The 24,991-nt window shown below is 41.3% G+C and overlaps 1 protein-coding gene across 1 annotated transcript in view; it reads left to right on the top strand.

Moving 5' to 3' along the window:
* The window catches only part of beat-IIIc (beaten path IIIc), an 83,084-nt gene that overhangs the window by 6,087 nt on the left and 52,006 nt on the right, over positions 1-24,991 (top strand). The window contains exon 2 of the mRNA XM_064692489.1: positions 7,048-7,149. Coding sequence (XP_064548559.1) covers positions 7,095-7,149 — 55 coding nt within the window. The 5' untranslated portion in view covers positions 7,048-7,094. The remainder of the gene's footprint in view (positions 1-7,047; positions 7,150-24,991) is intronic.

Below are 24,991 nucleotides of genomic sequence, written 5' to 3'. Positions count from 1 at the left end.
TATGTGCCGAATCTGGAGGACGCGCTGAATCGATCTATCCATGCTCATCTTTCAATTCGACTCTACGCCTGTGTGTACATCTATGCGAGCGTGACGATCTCTAGAGCCACAAAAACAAGATGCTTGACATTTGATAAATATACAGAATAGTAACTTAACGATATCTCGCCTCATTTCCATAAATTGATTGGAGAAGTCACTTAGTAGATAAAAGACGGATGTATGTAAATCTGCTCGTGTACTAAGTTGTGAAATTCAGAAAGATATCTGTATAAATAAAAGACTACACACGCAAAACTAGCTCATCTTTTCTTATAGATATCTGGCCTCATTTCCCATCGATTTTCGTTAAGAAACGATTTGGAGACTTGGCTTTGTAAGCATAACTCGAAAATTATGTGACAGGCTGGTACATCGAGTACTGTGTAAGGATCTAGGCAGCTGCTTGACAGTGTTGGAAAAAAAGGAGAAGAGTCCTGAGTAATGTAATAATTAATAGTTGTGAAGTTAAGAAAGATACAGAGAACTAAAATACTATGACATATGCAAAGTTAGTTTATCTTTTCTTATCCAAATCTCGCTTCATTTCTATCGATCTTGGATAAGAAACGATTTTGAGACTTATTTTTTAAGCTAACTCGAAGATTTTAAGAAGGATTGGGAATCTTTTACTCTTTGGGTGCCGCCTGTTCAGGGCATCCGTTAGTCAGGCACTCTCGATTTGTCTCATCTTATAGTTTTGAAAATCTGAAAAATGTTGTTTCTTATGGGAATACGTCCGTACGTTACCTGTGTAACATACTCCTTCGTAAAATTCGTAAAAAATTTGACCTTCGCAAAAAATGTAAGATTTGTTGAAAGTGGAATTAGGCTCTTAGTTGTTTATCTACAAATTATGCAAGGGAATATGACGAATGTGGTCTCTACAGATTATATTTAAATTTATACTATTATTTAAAATTATTTATATTATTTTTTATTTAAAAAATATACTAAACAGAAGACGACATACAGTCAAAGCCTTCTATTCAGCCGAGTTGATAGACTCTGAGAGCTTGAAACATTAAAATATGATATGTAAAAAGAATGTGTAATGTTTAAAAATTATAATATCTTTATAATAAATCAGATATATCTGAGTTGGACTTATTTATAAATTTTATTTCAACGCGTCGAATAATTCAGTTGATTATTTTGCGCTATTTTAAATAAATATGCCAGTTTGTGTATAAACGGAATTTATAACAAGAACAAATGGTGAATGCATAACACATGAGCATGAAACACGCCACGGCAGACACGACAGACACGACAGACAAGACAGACACGACAGTAAACAAATGTATCATAAAATCGGGGACAATGAAAATGGGTGAAAAACTGTTGGAAATGCGAAAAGCGAAAAGAAGAAAAACTGCAACATATCCATTGACTGACAGTCAAATTAGCGGCAATCAAATGGACGGTCTCCACTCCTATGGGCAAATAATTTATAAAATTATACGAAAGTAAAACGTACAGCTGAAAAGCCATATCAATCAAATAAATTATGGCATGTGCCTGCGAGAGAGGGGGGCAACTGAGTGAGAGAGAGAGGGGGGAGGGGGGGTAGATCAAATGGATATGAATGCAAATCAATATGGACAAAATGGAAAATGTGTGCAGTCAGTCAGTCAGCCAGTTGGCAGTTGGCAGTTGGGCCTACTGCAGCCTCAAGTGGCTATAATGTGCATAAATAAGCCAAGAGATAGGTGAGGGACGGGGAAGGGGGCGTGGACAGGGGCTGAGGGGGAGGGGCTGCCAATGTCTCGCTTGATTTGTTGATGTTTTAGAGCTTTTCAATTGGCGCCAGCGCCAACTGCAACCTAATTTTGAATCCAGCAAGTGGCGTTACATCAAGTAATCATATGCCCTGAGTACACACACACACACACACACCGACACACACACACACACACACACATAGAGACATATCTCATACACAGCTCTGTTTACACAGCGCCTAGGCACACGCATCATCACTCATACGTGACGTTGCCCGACTACACTTCAATTTGCTACAATATGCATGTGTGTGTGTGTATATATTTGTGTGCGTGTGTGTTGGATGATTTGTAATAAAATACTAATGCTGGTAGCTCGAAAAACTCAATTGCATTGACGTTTGCATAAATATTCAGGCATTACAGCATTTTCCAATATTCCATACCCCTCTCACAACCCCCCCCTTCCCACTCTTCGCCCCAGTCACACATGGCGCATTTGCCAGTTTATAAATTTGTAATTCCCAACGCCTCGCGCTGCTGCTGTTGATTTTTTATGGCACTTGCTGCTGCTGCTGCTGCTGCTGCACTTCTCGTTGTTGTTGTTGCTGCTGTTGTTTCTTGCTGTGCATTTAGCGCAAAATAAACAAATTAGAGGGTATCAAATCGTATATATAGCACGCACACGCACAGATTCGATTGTTTATACATTTTTGCCGCGGCTCTTGTTAGTTTATTAGCTGAGAATTTTTAATGCGGCCCTCTTGCCACTTTTTTTATGGGCGACTTTCTTCTTCTTCTTCGTGTTACACATTTTGTTTATGTTCTGAAATCGATTTGGCCCTTTTACCATTTTTTTTTCTACTTGCAATTTCCCATTCTCGAAGGCAAAAGTTATTGCTTGTAGTTTTTTATTCTTAGTCTTAATTAAAAGCAAATACTTTGAGCTTCTTTTATTATAACGCTTGATTTATTAATTGCTTTTAATTGGCAGCCAAAGTTGATTTAGTTTCATGCTTATTCAGTTATCCAGGCTGAAATATTATAAACATACAATACTATAGGGAATATTTAAAAGCCGATTTATAGTTTTATATAACTTGATTCTGGGTCCAAAGCCTTTTGCTGATTATAAATAATTATTATATATTGAAAGCGAAACAAAGCGAAAAGGCTTTCTATTTAAAGAGCTTCTTGTGGGTGAGGTTTTAAGTATTTTTATCTCAACCCACTTTCTTTGTGTGAGCCTCATTTTAATTATTTTGCACTTAAATTTTGTTTATTGTTTATTGTTTATTGCTTTACTTTTTTGGGTATTCTTTTCTTTGACATTTGTGTGTCATTGAATTCCTTGTACATTCTGGTCGCAATGTACCCTGCAAGCCAGCCGCGCACTCGACTTTAATATTTTCCACGGGCAATTTGTCATTTAACTGATCGTAACAAAAATCGCAATTGTTTTCACTGTCGAGGGCTCTGAGCAGCTTGCAGCATCTTCTAAGTCGATCCTCTCGCTGTTGAACTTCTTCTTGTGTTTTATGTAAAATACATGCCAATTGCTCGTAACTAATTCCATCTTGATATCCAGCATTGTCCAAGGCTAGAATTTGTCCAAAGAGCAACAGTAAGCCCACGCCGATTAATGGTTCCATCGTGAAAGTCGCTCGAAAACTGAGCCCAGAACAAACCCAACGTTGACTTATAAGCAACTCGGTATTGTGATTATTTTTATACCCTGAACTCATTAAAAATGGGTAAAAAGGGTATAATGCATTTGTGCAAATGTATGTAACAGGCAGAAGGAAGCATCTCCGACCCCATAAAGTATATATATTCTTGATCAGCATCAATAGCCATGTCCGTCTGTCTGTCCGTCCGTCCGTCCGTATGTATGAACGCAAGGATCTCAGAACCTATTAGAGCTAGAGTCTTGAAATTTGATCTGTAGGTCCTCCTAGTGCTCGCGCAGATCGAGTTTGTTTCCGATATTCGATAACTAGCCCCGTTACCAAGTAATCGATAAAAATCGATATCGAAATCCAGTTTTTTGAGCAATTTCGTCAAATAATATGAGCTAGAGTCACCAAACTTGACATGTAGCTTCTAGAATAATATATATATATATATATCAAGTATCTTCCATTTTATACCTTTCGTCTGTTGGGAGAAGAGGGCTCAGGGTATCCCCTAGTCGGAAGCTCCCGACTAGAACCTCTTACTTGTTTTTTTTTAATTTAAGAGCAATCGAACATGGTGAATTAAGCGAAGAGCTTCTGCTGAAAGCAGCTGAACTGTGCGTCATAAATGCGCGTCATGTTTTAAATATTATTTATAGATTTATTGCACAAACTGCGGTAGGTTTTTGTGCGTCTCGCTTAAAGTACTTAACTTTTTCAGCTAGCTCTTAAATGGACTTATCTTGAGTTTCCACATTCGTTACAAAATATGAAAAACCAATTCAATTGCCGCAAAATGGTAATGCGAGCCAGCATCAGAAGCTATAGAAACTGTCGCATATATTCCCTCTACTCTTATAAGACACATTATACGTTTGCCATTGTCCGGACTAGGACTTGGCACTTGTATAGCCGCAGCATAGAGACAATTGTAATTGATAACTTGGAGAATTTTCAATTGGGCAGGACTGCTGTCATGGTAACCTATACCTCGGCTGAATTGTCACATATTGTTGTTGAGCTACAAAGAGGGGGGACAGCAGACCAAAAACCAAAGCACTAAAAAACCAATGAACCGAATTGTAAAAGTATCTTGACATTGTTACATAAGCACAGTTTTATTAACACCCACCCGAATGGGGCCAGTGGCTAAAAAGGTTAACAAACGCTGCTCACTTGTGGGGCTGCCTCCGCCTCCGCCTCCGGCTCCACCTCCGGCACAGGTAAGGGGCTGGCTACTTGTCTGGGGCGTAAGAATAAATATATATATCTGCCTACATTCGAGACTCATTTGCTTTTATTTAAGCTAAGAAGCGAATGACTTTTTTCCTCTGCTTGTATTTGCCAAAAAAAATGTTACATTCTAATTACAGTTGGGCGCTCGTAAAAATAGCTGGCAGCTAGGCACCTAGGCACCTAGCTGCCTATCTGTTCATTCGATTACATTTTTCCGCCACTTAACGGCCAAATTATGCAAATCAGCCGAGACACGCGAGCAAGTGCGAGCTCTCCCTCTCCCTCTCCCGCTCTCCCGCTCTCGCCAAGGCATTCGCTTTGAAATTAGTTTGAAAAAGGAGACGTGTGTGCACCTGTCGGCCCAAAAAAACAAAGAAAAAAGATAGAAATAAGGGAACACACACCCCGCAAGTGTTGCCATAGCATTTGTCGGGGGTTGCTTACAACACACACACTCACACACACGGGTATCTGTATCTGACAGATACACAGCCTAGGGGCGAACAGATACACATGTATTGCAAGTCATTGGGGCATTTATGGCTAGTTAGCTGTTAGCCCAGAGCCCAGCCCAGCCCAGAGCCCAGAGCCAAATATTGCATGCGAACAATTTTTGACAATCATTTCGGTATAATATTTGTCTGTGCCTTCCATGTGGCCGCTTTCAAAGCATTTGTCAATCAAACAACAGAGCTGAACATGGCACATATGTTACAACAACACGTTCAGAGCAGGAGAGTTGGTCGGAGGAGGAGAAGGGGGGGGGGGGGGGTAGCTGTGTTGGTTTCGATGACATGAAAATGTGTTGCTGAAAACTTATCTGAAAAACAGTAAAATATTTATTTGACTATGATATGTTACATACAGTGAAAGCTCCTTTAAGCGGATAACTGTGGTTGCAGTTGGTGAATAACAAAAGCAGGAAAACATGCAGGATAATCTCTGAATGTTATCGAGAAATGGAATGCAACATACTGCATTCCACTTGCAGCACAATTCGAGTAAAAACTAAGACTAGAGCCTAAGACTAACTACTTGAATAGTCAATAGTCTGGAATGGAAGATATGCAAATAGTCCGTCAAGCTTTTTATATATACTGAACAATTAAGTATGAGAAGAGTTGTGCACTTAGGTTTCACTGTACTAATCCAATTGGTCTCGCATATAAATTAGCAAACATTGAAATGATGTGCAAATCGATTGGCATGTTCTTAGGCTTGATTCAAAGCGATCTGTTTTGATCTTCGATATAATATTAGCAATTACTTGTACACTGAACTGGTAATTGATGCCCGTCATCCGGTTCGAGCCCATTCGAGCCGGCAATTGGGCCATCAATTCGAGGCGGAGGGCCAAATGTATCTAATTTGGACAAACTGTCGAAAAAAAGGGCCCCAGCTAACCGGTTAAGGAACACAATAGGGGGGAACGGAAATTATTCATGGCTTCCATGGAAACAAAAAGCGAAGGCAAATGCAAAAGGCAAAGGCAAAGGCTGAAAGCTGAGCACAGGCAAAGAAGATAAATGACCAACAATTAGTCACACCTACGATGACAATCATCGACTGATTTCCAAACAGAAGGCAGCCAGCGGGCAGATGAGTCCGATTCTCGACTTTGATTCTGATTCCGATTCAGATTCTGGACAATGGCCAAACTAATGAAAATTTTTTGGTCAATAGAGTGGGCGTGGCATGGCGTGGCGTAACAAAGCCACATTCCACATTCCTCCCACTCACCATTCACTGACCAGGGGCTGGGCCACAAATCGAGCCAGTGCTATTTGCAGCGCTTAATTGCACACAAGGATGGGCAAGTGTGTGTGTGTGTGCCCCTGGTGTTGATTGACATATGTGGCGCTCTGTGTGTGTGTGTGTGTGTGTGTGTGTGTGTGCCGAGGTGTGTGTGTTCTGTTTTGATTAGCGGCATGCCATGTCAAACAACAATTTGTAAGAGCAAATGACATTTGAATGATGACATTGGCGTCGGCATCGGCATCGGCGCAGGTGGCGCTTCCGCTTGACACTTGCTTTTGGCAACGCCGGAACAGGAGCGGACCAGCCAGAGGGGGGTGAATCGAGGGGGGGGGGGGAGGGGGGCTGTAATATCTCTATTATGGCGTGCTAAACAAGCGACAAATTGCATGTGTCTGCCGCAGCGACGGGGCGTCTAGACAACATTGAGCCGCGGGGCGTGGTTGACAACAAAAAAACACAAGTGGAAAATAGAAAATGAAAGGAAAAATAATAATTATGATGATGCATGTGTATAATAGGCAAAATAAACACGTACTTAAACATCATACACAATGAAAACATTTAAATTAAAATTAAAAAAAATATAAACAATTATCCCTCTCATCTCTTTCCAGACTTTCTATCAATTAAACGGAACGAGTTTTAATCAAAAACCAACAAAATGTTCGCCTGTTTGCAGCTGCTCGCCGCGCTCTGCGTCATCGGCACTTTAATAGGTAAGTGAGACATTTATAGAGTATATAGGATAGAGTATATATATATACATATATATATAGTGTATTTATGTATCGGCTGCTCAATTATGCAGCTCTCCTCGGTCAGCTTCATTTGTCAATGGCAGCGCTGGCGACGGCCGCGTCATCATTCAATATGAAATTTCACACTTTGGTTGACATTTCAAATGGCAAATGGCCAAAATGGCAAGTGCCAAATGGTCGAAGGGGTGTGGCAAGGGGTGTAGAGAGAGGGGGGCGGGGGCTATGGGGTATATATTCGCAATTGCTGACCCAAGCCGCACAGCGCGGCGCCGTTGACGCCGCGTGCCTCATAAATTAATTTACACTTGAAACTCTGCGGCGCTGTGCAACCGAAAACAACAACAACAGCAGCAACTACAACAACAACAATAACAACAACAACAACAACAACAAGAGCAACTGGCAACAACAATGCTTAAACGCTTCAAATGAAACTGTATCTGGTGGCCACCCATGGCGAATGCATGGCATTGCAAAAGTCAGCGCCGTTTGGGCCAAGTGCAGTTCGTTATGGCCACATTATATTAGTGGAATTGTTTCGGTGGGGGCAGAGAGGGGTGGGAGGGGAGTGGGGTCAAGTCGGAATAAACTAAGGCACAGCTGCAATTGCTGCGAGCTACTTAAAAGACCATGGGACACTGCGCACCGTGGTCAAAAAGCGAAGAGCAATAGAGATTCTTTGAAGCAGGGCTGCAAAGAAATATGCGTGTTTCGGTTAAGACTTAATATAATAAATATTGCTAATACATATTGAAGAATATATATTATTTTAATTCCTTCAAATTTTTTCGAAATGAAAAAGTTAATGTTACAATTCATATGAGATTTAAAGTTTTCTCAAATAATATTTTTTATACATATGCTTCTACATATATAATTCCTTCAAATTTTTTCGAAATAAAAACTTAATTATAAAATTCATATGAGACTTAAAGTTTTCACAAATAAGATTTTCGTGTAAATCGAACGCTTTATTATCTTTCTTATTTTAATTTCTTCTAACTCTTTCGATGTGAAAAAGTTAACGTTACAATTCATATGAGACTTAAAGTTTTCTCAAATAATATTTCCTATACTCAAAGTTCTCACAAACTATGTTTCCTTGTAAATCAAACGCTTTATTAGCCGCCAACTCCCAAGAGAAAATTTCGATTTTCCGCTATGAAAGTCAGCTACTTATCAGCCCAGAGTTAACTATCCCAGTGTGGGCAGCCGCTGCGGTGCGGTGGCAATCCTGGCCGCAGCCCAACCGCTTTGGTGCAAGTTAAGCGCGAGTTCTGACGCGGTGGCAAATGTGGCAAGACACACACGAGGCAGCTAGAGGCCAGCTGGGTGCATCATCATCATCGTCAGCATCATCAACATCAATATCATCATCATCATCTCGCTGATGATGTCTGTTTAATTGAAATTGACGCTTACTGCGTTTGGTTACTTCGCGCCAGAATTTGTTTATGAACAATTTTGTGCGGCAAAAAGGGAAAAGCTGCAACAAACAAAGAAATACAAAATATGAGCAAATTGCTGCGGTGCTCTGCGACGGCACTTTGTCGCCTGTCGCCCCGCCCCTCCGCCCCTCCGTCTCCTCCCGCCCCTCGCAGCGCTCGACTGTCGCCTGTCGTAATAATTTCAGCTGCAATTGAAATAAATTAAATTGCATGCGGAGCCATTTTCAGTGACGTTGTTGGCGGCGCCGCCACTTTTGTCAACCGGAATTGTGTGCATTCAGAAGCTAGCCCCAAAAACCGTAACCTGCCCCCCACACCCTGCCCCTCCTCGATGTGACAATTTGGCCCTGCAGATGCATAACCGCAAACTGCGATGCGCTCAACATACGCCAAACGCCAGTCATCATCCTGATGTCCACATGTCACTGCGGCATTTGTTTAATTAACAAAAACTCTGGCCCACAGCGCGAGTGTGTGTGCGTGTGTGCGTGTGTGTGTGTGTGTGTGTGTGTGTGTGTGTGGATTGTGGGTAGTAAGTGGTGTGGCACTGACGTCGCAGCTTTGGCCATTGTCAGTCATCGTTTGTCTTTGTAATTTGTGCGTTGATGAGTTATACTTTTGTTTGGATGCCCTCGCTGATTAATGGGCTGTGGATCATATGCCGTGCATGCGGGTGCGTTAGTTACATCTATTCCGACACCCAACCAAAAATGTGAGCCATGCTTGGCCAGCTCTTTATGTGGGGCACAGGCGGGAAATAGTTTTGAAATTTGCAAGTGTTACATTTGTGGGCCCTAAGTCAAAATGTTGAAATTACACTTTGAATGTAAATTTAAAATTTAATCTATAATTGTATATAATTATTATATAATGTATACATTAAAATTGAAGGTAGACTTTATGTTTGGAATTTGTGGACTTTAAGTCTGTCCGTCTGAGTTATAGAACTTTCCGTAAATACATTACATATTACATTACATAGCCAGCTCTTTATAGCATGTGGAACTTAAGTCAAAATGTTGAAATTACAGTCTGAAGAAATTGCAAAGAATATGTTAAATTTGAAGGTAGTATTTAATTGAACTTAAAGTCTGTTTGTCTGAGAAAGAGAACATTCCGTAAACACATTCCATATTTATGGCCAGCTCTTTATAGCCTGTGGAACATTTGCATGTGGAACCTGTGTGGGACTTAAGTTAAGTTACCATCCGAAATAATAACTATATTTAAAATTTTCAATGAAAACATTTAATTTGATTATAGAATATATGTGTATATACATATATGACTTTAAGTCAAAATAAGTGTTTCCTTTAAATTTGCTTTCCATATTTAATTAATAGGAATGGATTTTTAAGCATTTTAGTGAGTAAAACTTCTTTCTAGTTAACTTTTTTACATCAGAAGTGTTTAATATGAAGAAGAATGAGTTTAAAATTTACAGAATATTAACCCAGCTGTAGAGGCTTCTTGAAACTTCAGTGGAAGCTATTGCCTTGTATGTGGAAGTTGTTTCACAGTTTTAGATTTTCCTCTTCGTTTTTCTCGCTCCATATCTTCCCCTCTCTCTCATCTATACATCCCCATCTCTCACAGCCCCCGAAAAATGTGCCCATTCTTATCTGTTTAGCAAGCGCCAAGTGAAGGCTGTTGTCCAGCATGTGGCACTTGTTGCATCAGATATGCAAATTTGTTATCAAAGTGTCGCACAAAATTTTATATTCAAAATAAGTGAAATATGATTTGCCGCCTCCGATTGCCCCCAGAGCAAAAAAAAAACAGAGCGTTAACAGCCGCAAAGTCGCCACAAAACTTTCTCAATAAAATGCTCGACAACAAGAACGACAACAACAACAGCTACAGAAAAATCAAATGAATATAAAGAAGCACATTTGAACTGTGAAAAACTGTTGCTGACAGTTTCGTTGGAAAAGCAAAGCGAGGAAAGGCACAGCAACAACAAAGAGCCAGAAACATTAATCATTTAATTTGATAAGCAATAAACGAAGTTCTGATAATCTTTTTACGTGAACAGACCTCAAATTTTCGAAATGGGGGCAGCCGCAAGCCAAAACTAATGGATGACGCAGAAGCGGGGAATTGACTTCGACTCCGACTCCGGGCTACCCTTCCCCTTTTCCTTTCCCTTTTCCACAGCAACAACATGGACTTTGGCTTTGGCTTTGACGCATTGCATGCAATTTCAATTGATTATGCTCCGCTCGAAAGGGTTTCACAGCAGGACAGCAGAAGCCGAGCTGGGGCTGGGACCAGGGCTGGAAGCTGTGCGAAAAGATGAAAGACAGCTCTAAGGAAAAACTACTTTAGCTTTCACTTGCAGGCGAGGGCGCGGACCAGAAGCAACAGCATCCCCGGCTCCAGGAGGGTTGCTTGGCCAAACTTGTCGCATGAAAATGCAATTCAATTGATTTATGTGCTCAATGCAATTACCCGAAAAGCAAAGGGAGTTGGGAGGGGGGGCGTGCGTGTTGGCTGCCAATAAAAATCAAGCAGGGTTGCATTTGACAGCCGCATAAATTGCTGCGCGCCCCACAGACACCTTGTCAGTAGGTGCGAAAATGGCTGCCAAGCCAAAAAACCCAGAAAAGCAGCAAAGGAGACGTGGCCGGAGATGAAGCTGGAAATGAAAATGAAAATGAAAATGGAGATAGAGATAGAATGGAAGCGAGGTAGAGGGAGCGGGAGACCATAAAAGCCAACAAAAGTCAAAGGGGGCGTCTTTCAAGGGGGCGTCACTGCGGCCAATTAAATTTATTGCCCCGCTCTGGGTGCCTGCAAAATTGTTTTTAATTGTCCCGGCAATTAAAAACACGCCCAGCAGCTTCTGCCTTTGAGTCGGCCGTGCGCCCAGATAAACAAAATTCAAGTGCGAGAAAGTTTTTTCGGGCTATAAAATTTATTGGCCAAGCGATTGCCGTGCGAGCTAATATGAAATGGAGGCTTTATACTATATAGAAAATGAGATAATATAAGCTACATTAAAATGGGAATTTATTTATGTAAATTTCTGATCAGCTTAAGTGCCGATTAGTAAAAGATTCAGTTATTTATAAAATGACATCACTTTTCCAAAAGTCTTAAGTATAATATTTATATTTCTCAATAGTTATCATATCGTTAAAACTTAAGTTTTCTCTGGCTTTATTTTATCTGTCTTTTTATACCCGGAACCCATTAAAAATGGGTAAAAAGGGTATAATGTATTTGTGCAAATGTATGTAACAGGCAGAAGGAAGCATCTCCGACCCCATAAAGTATATATATTCTTGATCAGCATCAACAGCCGAGTCAATCTAGCCGTGTCCGTCCGTATGTATGAACGCAAGGATCTCAGAACCTATAAGAGCTAGAGTCTTGAAATTTTAGCTGTAGGTCCTCCTAGTGCCCGCGCAGATCGAGTTTGTTTCCGATATCCGATAACTTGCCCCGTTTCCAAGTAATCGATAAAAATCGATATTGATATCCTGTTTTTTGAACAATTTCGTCAAATAATATGAGCTAGAGTCACCAAACTTGACATGGAGCTTCTAGAATAGTATATATATATATCAAGTATCTTTCATTTTATACCTATCGCCTGTCGGAAGATGGTTCAGGGTATTCCCTAGTCGGGAGCTCCCGACTAGAACCTCTTACTTGTTTTCATTTAACTCACCTGGGAATTGGCGCAGCACCTGTTTCAGCAGCTCCTGCGGCGGCTGCTGCTGCTCTTAGCTTAAACCAATAATAGTCTTTCGAAAATGTTTGCTGCTTGTCCTTGCGTAATTTTTTTTCTGTATGCACTGTCCTTTAATGTTGACGTTTCTTATGTCCTGAGGCGGGGCTTCTCTTTAAGCGACTTGCAGCCGAGCAGCTTGCGCCAGTTATTTTCTTTTTCCTTTCCCCCTCTCTTTAGCATATAAAATAGAAAAATGCACAAAATCGACATAATGCGATTTCAGCTTTTGGAATTTTTCTCATCATTTTCTTTGGCCGTTTGCCGTTTTCCGGTTTTCATCTGCGACGACTGCAACTTGCCTCTCGGCCGATGTTCATTTTATGTATGCCCGTCTAGGGCTGGGGCTGCGTGGAAAAACTCCATTTTGTTGCATTTGGCGGGCGCACTTTGTGCAAATATTTTCGCTTGATGCGCCTCGCAAATTAAGTTGCATCCGTTGCCAGCGGCTGCGGCAGTGGCTGGGATTCGGGCTACCCGCAGCTCCTGGAGGTAAGCAAATCAAGAGGCATAAATCAAACTATGCACCAGATTTTTGTTTGCTTGTGTTGCAGCTTTTCATTTTTTTTCCCCATTTTGTGCGGCTCGTATGCGAGAGAAATTGTTGAGCCTTGGCAGCGTGTGAGGATTTGTGAAAATGCTACGTGTTGCGTTTCTGGCTGCGACGCTCATAACTTTTTCAGTCTATACACAATTCCCCGCCCAACTTTCGCCCCAAAATAAGCAAACAAATTGGCGAGGCGCGTTCGCTGCATTTATTTTGATTTAAATTCCATTTGCCGTCAACATTTTTGCTCGCCATATTTGCCAGCTATATTTATTTTCGCTGCGCCTATTATTTCCATTTGCCAGACAGAAACGATTCTGGCCAACTTTCGCCACATGCGGACATTTCACTTTTAACGCATTGCCCAGCAATTGATTAACATTTAAATTGCTTGCAATGCGCCATTCAAATGAAGCCATAAAGCCCCCTAAAAAAAACTCCAGCCTCCTCACATGTGGCCCAAATGCTGACTAAACAGATGCCAGCGGCAATTGCAAGCGGCAACAGCAGCAGCAATGCATTGCAAATAACGCATTGACCGCAATGCACCTTTGCTGCCACCTTTTGCGGACAAGTAAGGCAAAGCCTATCCCACACATATATGTATATATATCCATGCGCGATATCTGTCGGTCTGCTATATGCATGTTGCTGCCGGCGAGCAACATAAATGCCAGCAGCAGCAGCAGCGGCCGCGGCGGCAACATGCAATGCGTTTGCCGCCAAAAACAGAAAACAAACAACAACAACACAAGCGACAACAACAACAGCAGCAACAACAACAATGAAATAAAACACAACAAAAAGCGCACAACACGAGCGTAAAATTTTTCATGAATTTGTAATTTATGTGCTAAAATGTTATCGTTGTTATCGTTCCTTTTGTGTGCAGCCAACAACAGCAACAATTGTTGTTGCTGTGCACTTTCGGCTGCTTTTAACGGGGGAAGAGTAAGGGGATGGGAGGTGAGGGGGTCTGCAACCCAAAAGGTTGCAACTGCATATTGGGGAGCAGTGCTTGAAGGCTCAGTGGACGGAAATTCATGTGAATAATGGCTTTCGGCTTCACATGGCTTATTTCATAGAAATTAAAACGACTCAACGACTACTCGTTTATTACTTGAGACAGTGCCGAGAACGATTTGCTTTTGTTATTATTCTAGAATTCTAAATGTAATAAAATATAAAGCAAACAATTGTGTAGAACTGTGCCAAGGTGACTGTGAAATTATGATTGTGCCTAGAAAGTTATATTTAATTGTTTATATTCATTGGATACATTCAATTAAAATGATTGATTTCGTTTCATTGAAGATTTTTTAGAAAAAGCTTGAATGGCAGCTCGGAGCTGGGTACGGGGTATCGCCTAGCTGGCCTTCTCAACTAAAACGCTTTTGATTTCGTATGTAAATTATTAGTAATATTATTATTATTATTATTATTATTATTATTATTATTATTATTATTGTTATTATTATTATTATTATTATTATTATTATTATTATTATTATTATTATTATTATTATTATTATTATTATTATTATTATTATTATTATTATTATTATTATTATTATTATTATTATTATTATTATTAATTATTATTATTATTATTATTATTATTATTATTATTATTATTATTATTATTATTATTATTATTATTATTGTTATTATTATTATTATTATTATTATTATTATTATTATTATCATTATCATTATCATTATCATTATCATTATCATTATCATTATCATTATCAATTTTTGTATTATTATTATCGTTATCATTATTATTATTATTTTTATTATCATTATTATTATTATTGTTGTCATTCATAATAAGACAAAGTTCTCTGGTGTCTTCACCCACATCCAAAAACTAGCTTGGATTCCAATCCTGATCCTCATTGTTCGTCTTCAATTTTTATAAATCTGCCTTATTCCGAAAGCCTTTCAGCGTAAGCTGCGGCTCTTCATGCTCAACTCGATGAGATCATTTGCCATACTAATCCTCAATGGAAATCGAATACAACATCGACAACATTTTGCAAACAAGCCGAGTCACGCCCATCTCTGCTGGCTGCTTAATATGACAGCAGCCACAACAATTGCATTTGCTACTGGAGTTGAGGTTGTTCGCGTTGTTCTGGTTGCCGTTGTTGCTGCTGCGGTTAATTCATTTCAGCGATTGAATCTCGTGCCGACTTGGCTGATGGCCCGTCAGTTGGCCAGCCACAATATTCAATTTAATAGCAACACAACAGAAACGGCTGAAACGCCAACGGAGATGCGGGCATTACGCAAACGGTCAGCGAGCGGGTCACTCAGCCGCCAATCAGTTGGCGTCCAGGTCGATGCCGTTGGCCCCGACGGCACAAAGGTCACCGCAAAGCCCTTTTCCTTTTCACATATGTCTCCAGCTGCTAAGTAAAACGATGCGCGCCGCATAAAACTTGATAATGAAATTGAAAAACCACACGCGAAAAAGATCTTTAAAAAAAAAGTGAAGCTTCTCTCCGATTGTCGAATACTGAATACACTTTCCTATTCTGTGACATGAGGTCAAGGTTATTTCTCTTGAGAAAATTATTTCCCTTTCGTTTGTGCTATATGAAGAGTACGAATATGCTTTAATATGATATTGCTTAAAATTAAATATATTTAAAACAAATATTATTTTAATATGGGAAATGCAGAGAACACATTTATTATTATACTTTTCTTTACATAAAAATAAAAAGTTAGAAAATGTTTATGTATTGAAGTATTGTTATTGAATTAAGTATTGAATTAGTAATATCTCTAATATGGACGCTGAAGTATATAATTTGAGGAATTCATAATACTCTTTTTTAGGGTATTTATTTTATATAGTATATTCTTAGGGTATTTATTTTAATATAGTAAATTCAAAGATCCCATTTGTATCTCTAATGGACGTTGAAGTATATCGTGTGATCAATTTATAATACTCTTTGTTAGGGTATACAAAAACAAAGAAATATGCATATAGTAACTCGCTCCATTTGTTCGTTGTCGTCGTAGTTGTTGCTGTTGTTGTTGTTGTTGTTGCTTGGTGTTTGCTGTTGGTTATATGTTGCCTGAGCGTATCCGTAACCATATCCATATCCATTAAGCTGCCGGCAGCTATTCATGTGTTCACGCTCATGTCCAGACGTCTTCAGTGGCCGTTTGCTTAATGCAATGCCGGTTGACTTTAGCATGGAAGTCGCGACATGCAAAGCGACTGACCCGCTCTCTCCCTCTCTCTCTCTCTCTCTGTCTCCCTCCCTCTCTCTCTGTGTGTGTTTCTCTGTCGCGCTCTCTTATCTGGCATAATAAAACTCGCTTTATGCCCAGTTGGCGAGTCTTTGTTTTTAGTTTGGGTCGCTTTGTGTCGGGAATCGTAAAACATTTTTACAAAGCGCCGATGTGGCAGCCACAATGTATCTATGAGTATGTGTGTGTGTGTATCTGTGTTTGTGTCTGTGCAACCGCCGTGCATTTGAGTGGCACCCGTTTGCATTTTGTAGGTGACTCAATTTGCCCGTGGCCCTATCAAATATTGAGCGAGTTTAAGTGACATTTTACATGCGCATTTACACGTGGCAATCCAGCCACATTTTACCATGCGGCTTACCGCCCACCCCAACCCCTCCCTCAACCCGTATGACTCAGCAATGCTTTTAGCTTAGTTGATCGTAAAATATATATATATATATATATATATATATATTTTTTTTTTTATGTGCTCCCATTTTAGTCTCTTTGGAATTTGTAGCATTGATTTGTTGGCATCTCTCGATGAGAAACTGAGAAAGTGTCGAATTTTATGTGCCGCCCCGCTGCCCGCCTCACTTGGCACCTACTCTCGTGCGGCCTTTGTTTAGTTGAAGTTCTTAATGTTTATCCTACGGTTAGTTTATGCTACGCCTGTATCTTTGATCTCTAATCTGTGTGGCCACTAATTAGCCTCGCGCGTTTGCCCATTGTACAACTTGTTCCGGTTTCGTCAGTCTTTGCATGAGCAAATGAAATTTCAATCTCTGCGTCGGCGGCGGCGGCTGTCGAAAGCGGCTTTCGACAGCTTCCACAGCGGAAGCGGAAAGAGCTTTGTGTTGTTGCCGCTCCTGCTGTTGTTGTTGTTGTTGTTGTGGGCGGCAAGTTCTGACACCTGAAAGAACTGCTGCTGCTGGCGCCTGTCAAGCTGCGTGAAATGCGATAAAAATCGCAACCGCCCTGGCATTCGGCAACTCCCAGGGCTGCGTTGACAATGCGGGTGGCAAAGCGAGAAACTGTTTTTTTTCACAAAAGTAAATATGTATTTAGATAAGTGGCGCTTATCGCGCCCAAAAGTGTTGCACGTTGTCTGTACTCTCTGTACTGCCTGTACTTTCTGCACTCCAACTGCCTGCCGCACACGCAATTAATTCCTTTAATTGAAATTGCTTTCGCTACCCGCCTAATTGGTAGTTACTGTGCTCACTGTTCACTGTGGCCCGCTCCTCCATTATCGTCTTCGGCGAGTGGCAACTGGAGCCCGGCGCCGACTGGATGGAGGCCCGGCCATATCGCTTGCATGCGCAAGTGGCGTCCAAATGAATGCAACGGGCAGACTTCGCAATGAATAAGAAAAGAGCGCAAAACAAAAAAACTGTATCGTATGAATGAATATCTAAAGCATTCGCACAGTGGAAAAATGTGGACAAATTTAAGAATTAGTTCTGTTTATAGTCGAAATGCCATAAAAACTGATTCCAGCTTATTATTTGATTTGATAGAGAGTTGAAAGCTGCTAAGCAATAAAATTTTTAGTGGCTATAAAAATGCATTGTGACATCTTTATAATGCTTAAGTATGCTAACTGATCTTTGATTGCCCTTACGGATTAGATAATGTGTAGAAAACAATGCTTATAGTTATAAAAAAGAAGCTTTAGATTAAATTCGGAATTTATCAATCTTTATATATACAACTATTCGACATGACTCTCTGAATGCTTGACTGACTAAAAGAGCTGCAAAGCTGACACTCTTATATAAGCTTTCTTTTGGATTAAAATTGAAATGTTAACCTCTGGCCAAAGTTTGTATAACAAACATTAACAAACTCTTGTCAGCTTTGTATAGGTAAAGTTAAAAGCCAATGTGACTTTTAGCTTGATTCCATTATGTTCAAAATATGTTACATTTACAAACTTCACATTCTGCGATTCCATTAGCCAGTGTCCGTTGTCGGTAACATGTGAATGGCAAAAGTAGCGCTTCTTTAAATAAATAGCTGGTCAGTTTAATTTGATTTACCTAGCGCCGCAAAGTTTTTATTCCAAAGGTCAAATAATACAGGCTCGAACTAGGGGCTCCATTTAATGGACTCTGCGGGATTTGGCCATCTTTAAATGTTAAAAACTGTGGGATTAGTAAAATATAAAATTATAATTTTAAGTTACCCATAACCTTCTTTGTTAAATCAGCTGTTTGTGGGAATGATATTCTTATATTTTTCATAACATCGATACGATTTTCGATAAATCAACGCAAAAAACACGAATTTCTTGGGACGAATACCAACATTTGTTGCAAATGTGAAAAATGTAACATTCGCAAAAAATGTAAGAAATGTTGACAGTGGAATTAGGATATTAGGCGCTTAAGCGTCGCACCAACAAGAGAAAGGTCGCTGGTTCAAATACAGCTAATGCATAGATTTAAGCCAGGCAACGTCGGGTAATATATTTTATATTATGACATATTCAAATATATATTCAAATATATAAAACTAAAGGCTCACACTTGGAAATTCGACTTACGTTCCACTGTGCAGCCGGGTGGCAAATGAATGAATACATGAATTCCATAGCAGTTGGGCAGCTAGGGAGGCGTGTTGTTGAGAGCAAAGAAATGCAGTAACTGGAAAATTGCGCGACAATTAAAGATTTTGCGCTCCGGAGTCGTCGGCGTCGGCGGCCCAAATGTAAGTCAAGTGAGGCGTGAAGTGCGTGCAAAGGAGACGTGAATGCGGGCCGTTCCTCGGCTGAATCGAGTACTGAGTAGGATGCTGGATGCCCGCCCTGCCCCATTGTCAACTTGTTGCGGGGCACACAGCAGACAGCAGCGAGAAGCGAATGTGACAGTCTGGCTGACAAAACGCTAACAAGATGATGTCTCTCTGACGTCGACTCTGACGTGGTCGGCGCGTTGGCGTTCCACTACAACTAAATATATGTTGTTGTTGTTGCTGCTTTTGCTTGCAATTTGCGGCAACAAGCGGTGGCAACAAATGACCAAATGTCTGGCGAGCGTCAAAAGGACCACCCGCAGCCCAGTTGCCAGTTGCCAGTTGGCAGTTCCGGTGGGCCTCAATCCTTTAGTCTGGCAAATATTTCGCTACAGCCAGCTTCTAGTTATTTGCATCGAATGTGCGTGAAAATTTATGAGCAATTTTCTTTTTCGTTCGCCCGTTTTTTCGCATGCCTTTTGTGTTGGCAACGTCGCGTATGCGCAATTTTCCATTTGGGCCGTAAATCATGCGGCCAATGCCTGACTTTTGTTTTCGGCCTGTCGCATGTGTGTGTGTGTATATGTGTGGCTGTGTGCGTGTGTGTGTCAACGCCCATTTTGCACGCTGTGGGCGTGCCAACGTACGCGTGTCTGTGCGTTAATCTTCGCTGCAGTCGCTGCCGCTGTCTCCAGTTTCTGCCAGTGACAGGCAGCGGCATTTAGTTTTAATTTATGGCGCATTTTGCTAGCTGCTTTTTTTTGCGCCCACTTCTACAGCTTCTTCTTCTTTTTCTTCTTGCTCTTCTTCATCTGTTTTGCCCGGCAGCCAAAAGGGCCGTGTCAGTGTCTCAAGTGTCGGCAACTGCACAACTCATTTGGCATTTGCCAGTCCCCCTACCCCCCCCAATCCCACCAAGTTACCTCTTTCCTAATCCCAAGCATTGATGCGCATTGCTGCCCTTAAGTCAGGCCATTAAAGGCGCTGCCCAAACTGACCCAAACGTTGGCGCAATGCGCTGTCATCCTCATCGACACGGAACCCACCCATCATCATCATCAGCATCATCATCATCGTCTGGTGGACAGCGTCAACTTGCACGTCGCCAACATTGTGATAATTGCGCCTAATAACTTTTGATGGCTGTAATTAATTCCCATAAGCGCTGCCCAGACGCTTGATGCATGTGTTGCTGCTGCTTCAGCCTCCACCGGGCTCCTCCAGATGGAATGACAATGGCATCTCGAATGGTTTGTCAGCCATGAAATTGACACGTCTTCGATATTAAGTGCCACATTGAATTGTGCAAATTAATAGCCTTGTTGTTGCCTCAGCTGGTTAACAAGTATGGCAAACGGTCGAGCGACGCACGCCTCACAGAATGTGGGCGTGGCAATTGCCTAACAATTTACCAAAACTCTAACTTCCTGCCCATGCCCAAAATCTTGACAATAACTGAGCAGGCCTTGAACTCCCTTTTTAACTGGAAGCACTAGGGTTCTCATCTTCTTGACTTTAAGCTCCCATTTCTTTTCGATTTAAGTCTACAAATGGTAGCAACTCTCTGTACGTAGTCCGTGCCAGTTAAATTTTGAATAGGCTGAAAGATCAATGTGAATTCTGAACTGAAATTAATTAGGGCTGGCTCGAATCAAAGGCAACCAATTACGGGCTCTTGCTGTGTGCTCTAACCCCTAATGAGATTCATTCAACGCACAATCCCGAATTTCCTACTCTGTCCCACTGACAACTCGACAAAGCTGACAATGTTAAAGCCTGCTCCCCTATTCCCCATTGTCCAGTCCAGTCACCCCGGCACCCCAACTCCCCCCAGGTTAACCTCAAAGCCGCAGGCCCATTTGCATGCTGTGCTGCCTCCATGCTCTCGCCAATTATTTGTCATGGGCGGAGGCGAATCTTTCAAATTGTCGCAGGATTGTAATTAACACTTGCACGCATTACAAAAACTTAAATGCTGTCGCTGCAATTGAGACCATCTCCTCCCTCTTCCCCTCTCATCCCAGCTACCCTCCAATCCCATTAACAACAAACAAAAACAATAACCTGACTCTCGGCTCCTGCTCGGGCGTCTGCCCCAACGAGTGCTAAAACAATTAGAAACAGCCGCGCCTCGTCGCATGCTCGGACGGGGTCCATTGGCGACGTCGCCTTCGTCGTCGTCATTAACGCGACCAGCAGCCGCCTCCTTGCCCCTGCTCCGCCCACACATCCCTCGCGCGTCTTAGCCTAGCGCACACTGAGAGATAAAATCAAGAATTTCTTACTTGAATCAAGTCGAAACGGTCATAAAAGTACGCTAAGTCCGGTCATACTTGATTCAAGCATGAAATTCTTATATCAAGTATGACTTTTTAAGTACGAAGAAACTTGAATCAAGCTTTGTTTTTTACGTTTTTCAGCCTAATTAAGCTGAATTTAAGAACGGAATAGTATTCAATCAAGTTTTCATGACTCTTAATATAAGACCAATATGTCCTTAATACAATCCCAGCTTGAGCTTGAAATAAGTTTGTATTAATCTTGATTCAAGGTCTCACGAGCTGAAATCATACTTAATTTATGACCAACAATACTTCTATTAATCAAATTTTGGTCTTTAATTAAGATCAATTTAGACTAAACAAGATTTTCTGATCATATGTCAAGAATACTTTAACCAAGAACTCCTATACTTAAATTAAAACCAAATTTTTCTAAATTTTTGTACATATCTTAAGACCTTTTAGAGCTAATATGAAATGAAGTATTTCAAGAATTTTTATCTCGATTCGCTCTCAAAATCTTACAACTTTTGTTGGCATAGAATCAAGTACGAAAAGTCTAGCCGTTTTTCTCTCTGTGCATAATTTGTAATTTTAGTGCAATTTTCGTGGCGATTTTGTTCAAAATTTGTGCCATAAACGCAGGCAGGCGACTTGAGGCGCGTGGGCGTGGCATATTGGAAACATTTGCCCATTGTTGTTGTTGCCGTGGCTCTTGGAGCATATTTTTAAACTTTTGGCTTCAGTTCGCCCGTCTGTCTGCCCGTCTGTCGAGCTGTTAAAACCAACAAAAGAGGCGACGTGTTGATTGAAGCAATTAGCAGTTGCCGCTTTGTGTGTGTGTCTGTGTGTCGTGTCGTGTGTGTATTTGAGGGTTGCAGCTTGCAGCTGGCCTCGACCGCGGGCAAATGTTTGTCTAATTACTTTGCACAGCTTTCAGCAAGGCAGCATGTGTCTTCATTTTGTCACATTACAACGAAAACAGCAGCAGCGACAGCAGCATCGCTCACTGTTTGTTTGTGCTTGTCAAACTGCAGCAGCGGCAACGGCAGCAACATCCCGACAGGCACGCCAGCAACATTCATGACACGCCAGCAACTTCGACAGCCACGTCGCCGTCTTCGTTCTTCAGTCAACAGCAGCAGCAGCAGCAGCAAAAAACTGCGCTGCGGAAATTAATGTGGTAAACTTGCAAGTAGCACAGCCCCCTCTCACCCACCTCTCACCTCCTTCTCAACCCCTTCTTACCACCTCCTCCTCATCCCACCCGGATCTCGCTCAGTGGACCAACTGACTGGCCGTCAGCGCAACTTCCTCGTCTGTTGTTGCTGCTGCTTTTGACATTTTTGCCTTCTGGCCCTCACTATTTGCTTGGCCTCTGGGCTGGATGGGGGGAGGGGGGCGCCGCATTGCATTTTGCGGTTATATTTTATAGCATGTGCCAGCGTTATAAATAATTTTATGGGCGCCCAAGCCAAATGTTTAATTATTGCCATGCACCACGGCCACATTGGCTAAATGGGTGGTGGGCGTGGGCGTGGCATTGGACCCTGGGCTAGTCGTGGACCATGGGCCATTCCATGACTGTCAATGTGCGCACAGCCGCTTCTGAGAAGCTGACAAATTGATTGATGATCTGCTATAAAATGTCTCGTTTGTTGTAAATGTAACGGATCGTAAACTCGCAAAATTATGGCAAACCAGAAATACGCCACCAGCCACCAAAATGTGGAGCAGAGAGCGAGAGAGCGAGAGAAGAGAGAGAGAAGAGAGTCTGGCTGGATCCCCAGACATAGCTGAGTCTGAGGCCGGGCTATATGTAGCTATAATTAAAAACATATGTGCCGGAACCGGTGGGAAAGTGGACGAGCTGGCGGTGCGGGGTGGTGCTCAGGGGGCCAGCCAACGAGCTCGGCGAACAATAGCAGCTGAGTCAGCGCCGAGAGGCAATCATAAGGACGAGCCACGACCATATCGACTAACCGAGTATGGGTTAATTAGACGGGTGTTGAATGCTTAAACGGCAGCTGCTTCAAATGGGGGCGTCAGAGCCCCCCTCCGCCCCTCCTCCCCCTTTGAAGCTAATAAAGGTTTCGAATTGCCAAGCAAAAGATGCCGAGTGCAATAGCATTCTCAAGGTCGGGTCGCGAATATGAGATTTCAACTTTGCAGCTCGAGAGCTTACTTATTATAATGTGAATTCAACTGAAATATATCAAAATGGAGTAAATAAACAAATCAAAAATAATAAACTATATCCAAATATATCAAAATGAAGTGAATATAAATAAATAAATATAAAACAAAACACAATAAAATTTATCAAAATATATGAAAAAAATATAGTAAATATAAACTAAAAAATAATAATAAAATATATCGAAATGGATTAAATATAAAACAAATCAATATAAAATAAAAACTTATAAATTATATCAAAATATATCAAAATGGAGTAAATATAAAATAAATAAATAAATCAGCATACAAAATATATATAAAATAAAAATAATATATATATATATATATAAACACCAGCGAATTTTTGCATATGCTTGATTTACTTAATTTTATGTTTCATAAATACGCTGAAGATGAAGAAGACTGAGTTATATTTTAGTACCTTTCCTCAAGGCAAGAAACATAACTCTGTTTAGGTGAACTTTATTATTGTATATACAAAATCTAAATCGTGAAGCCGTATTCATTTTCCGCGCCTGTCTTATCAATGCGGCGCTTTGTCTGCACAACAAACAAAGTGAAACAAGGCTCATTGACAGTCATGCGGGCTGGCAGGAAGTTTTTTTTTTATTTTTGCAGGAGAAAGGCAGAACTTTCACACAAACGCGTAATTCACATTTTTCACACACCATTCGTTTTCAATAACTTGACACAAACACACGCTACGCGAAATTAGCGCATCCAGAGATGCCAAGCCATATCCCTTTGCCACATCTACTTGTACATATTTATATATATATATATATGTGGTATATATCTGGGGCAACTGAAGAGTCATGCTGAGTTTCGCGCCGCGTCATCAATGCCACCCTTTGCCGCGGAGTTGGAGTCGGATTCTGAGACGTTGCCGGAATGAAATGGCAAAGTTTATGTAACGCGACGCGTAAATTTTGCAGTCAGCCTGAGAATACAGCCGACCGACCACCCGCCCGCCCGCCCGACCCCCCGACCGCCCGCTCCACAGCTTGTTAACGAATCGAACTACAGCTCCACCTTTTTCTGGTCGTAAGCAGCGGCGACTGCCTCAACAGATTGCTGTGGAGCGCTCCGTGACGTTGCCAGAAAGGTTAAGGAAATGTGAAAAGCAAAGAAAATCAGTGCGAAAGTATGCGCCATATAACGACATGTAGGTGTTTGTGCTAGCATGTGTATGTATCTGGCAGGCGCTATAAAAATTACTTTGTTTGCCTCGCGCCATTTTATTGAGCTCGGAGCACACATGCTCTGCCAAAAGTTTTCGCACAGCTCGCGAATCTCGGCGGCGGATTCAGTAAAAGTCACAAAAGATTTCTCAGTTGTATTGCGCTAGTTTCCAGCAGCAGCAGCAGCAACAACAACAGCAACAACTATTGCAAATACGAGCAGATTCCCTTTTTATTGCTGTATAAACCAAAATCGTAAAAGTGATTTTGCGACGATTCAGCAAATTCCGCATAGGTGTTCGGCGCACAGGTAGGAACATTTGTTCTTCTGCTCTTGTTTGAATGAAGTTTTTGCTGGGTGGGAATTCGGGGCTCAAAAGCATGCGGGGCGCACAGAAATTGTATCGAAAGCA

Source organism: Drosophila montana, unplaced genomic scaffold, assembly GCF_035044405.1.
Source record: "Drosophila montana isolate Dmon_TW-CO22-7 unplaced genomic scaffold, ASM3504440v1 contig_3617_1, whole genome shotgun sequence".
NCBI lineage: Eukaryota > Metazoa > Arthropoda > Insecta > Diptera > Drosophilidae > Drosophila > Drosophila montana.
This window is presented reverse-complemented; position numbering and strand designations above follow the sequence as displayed.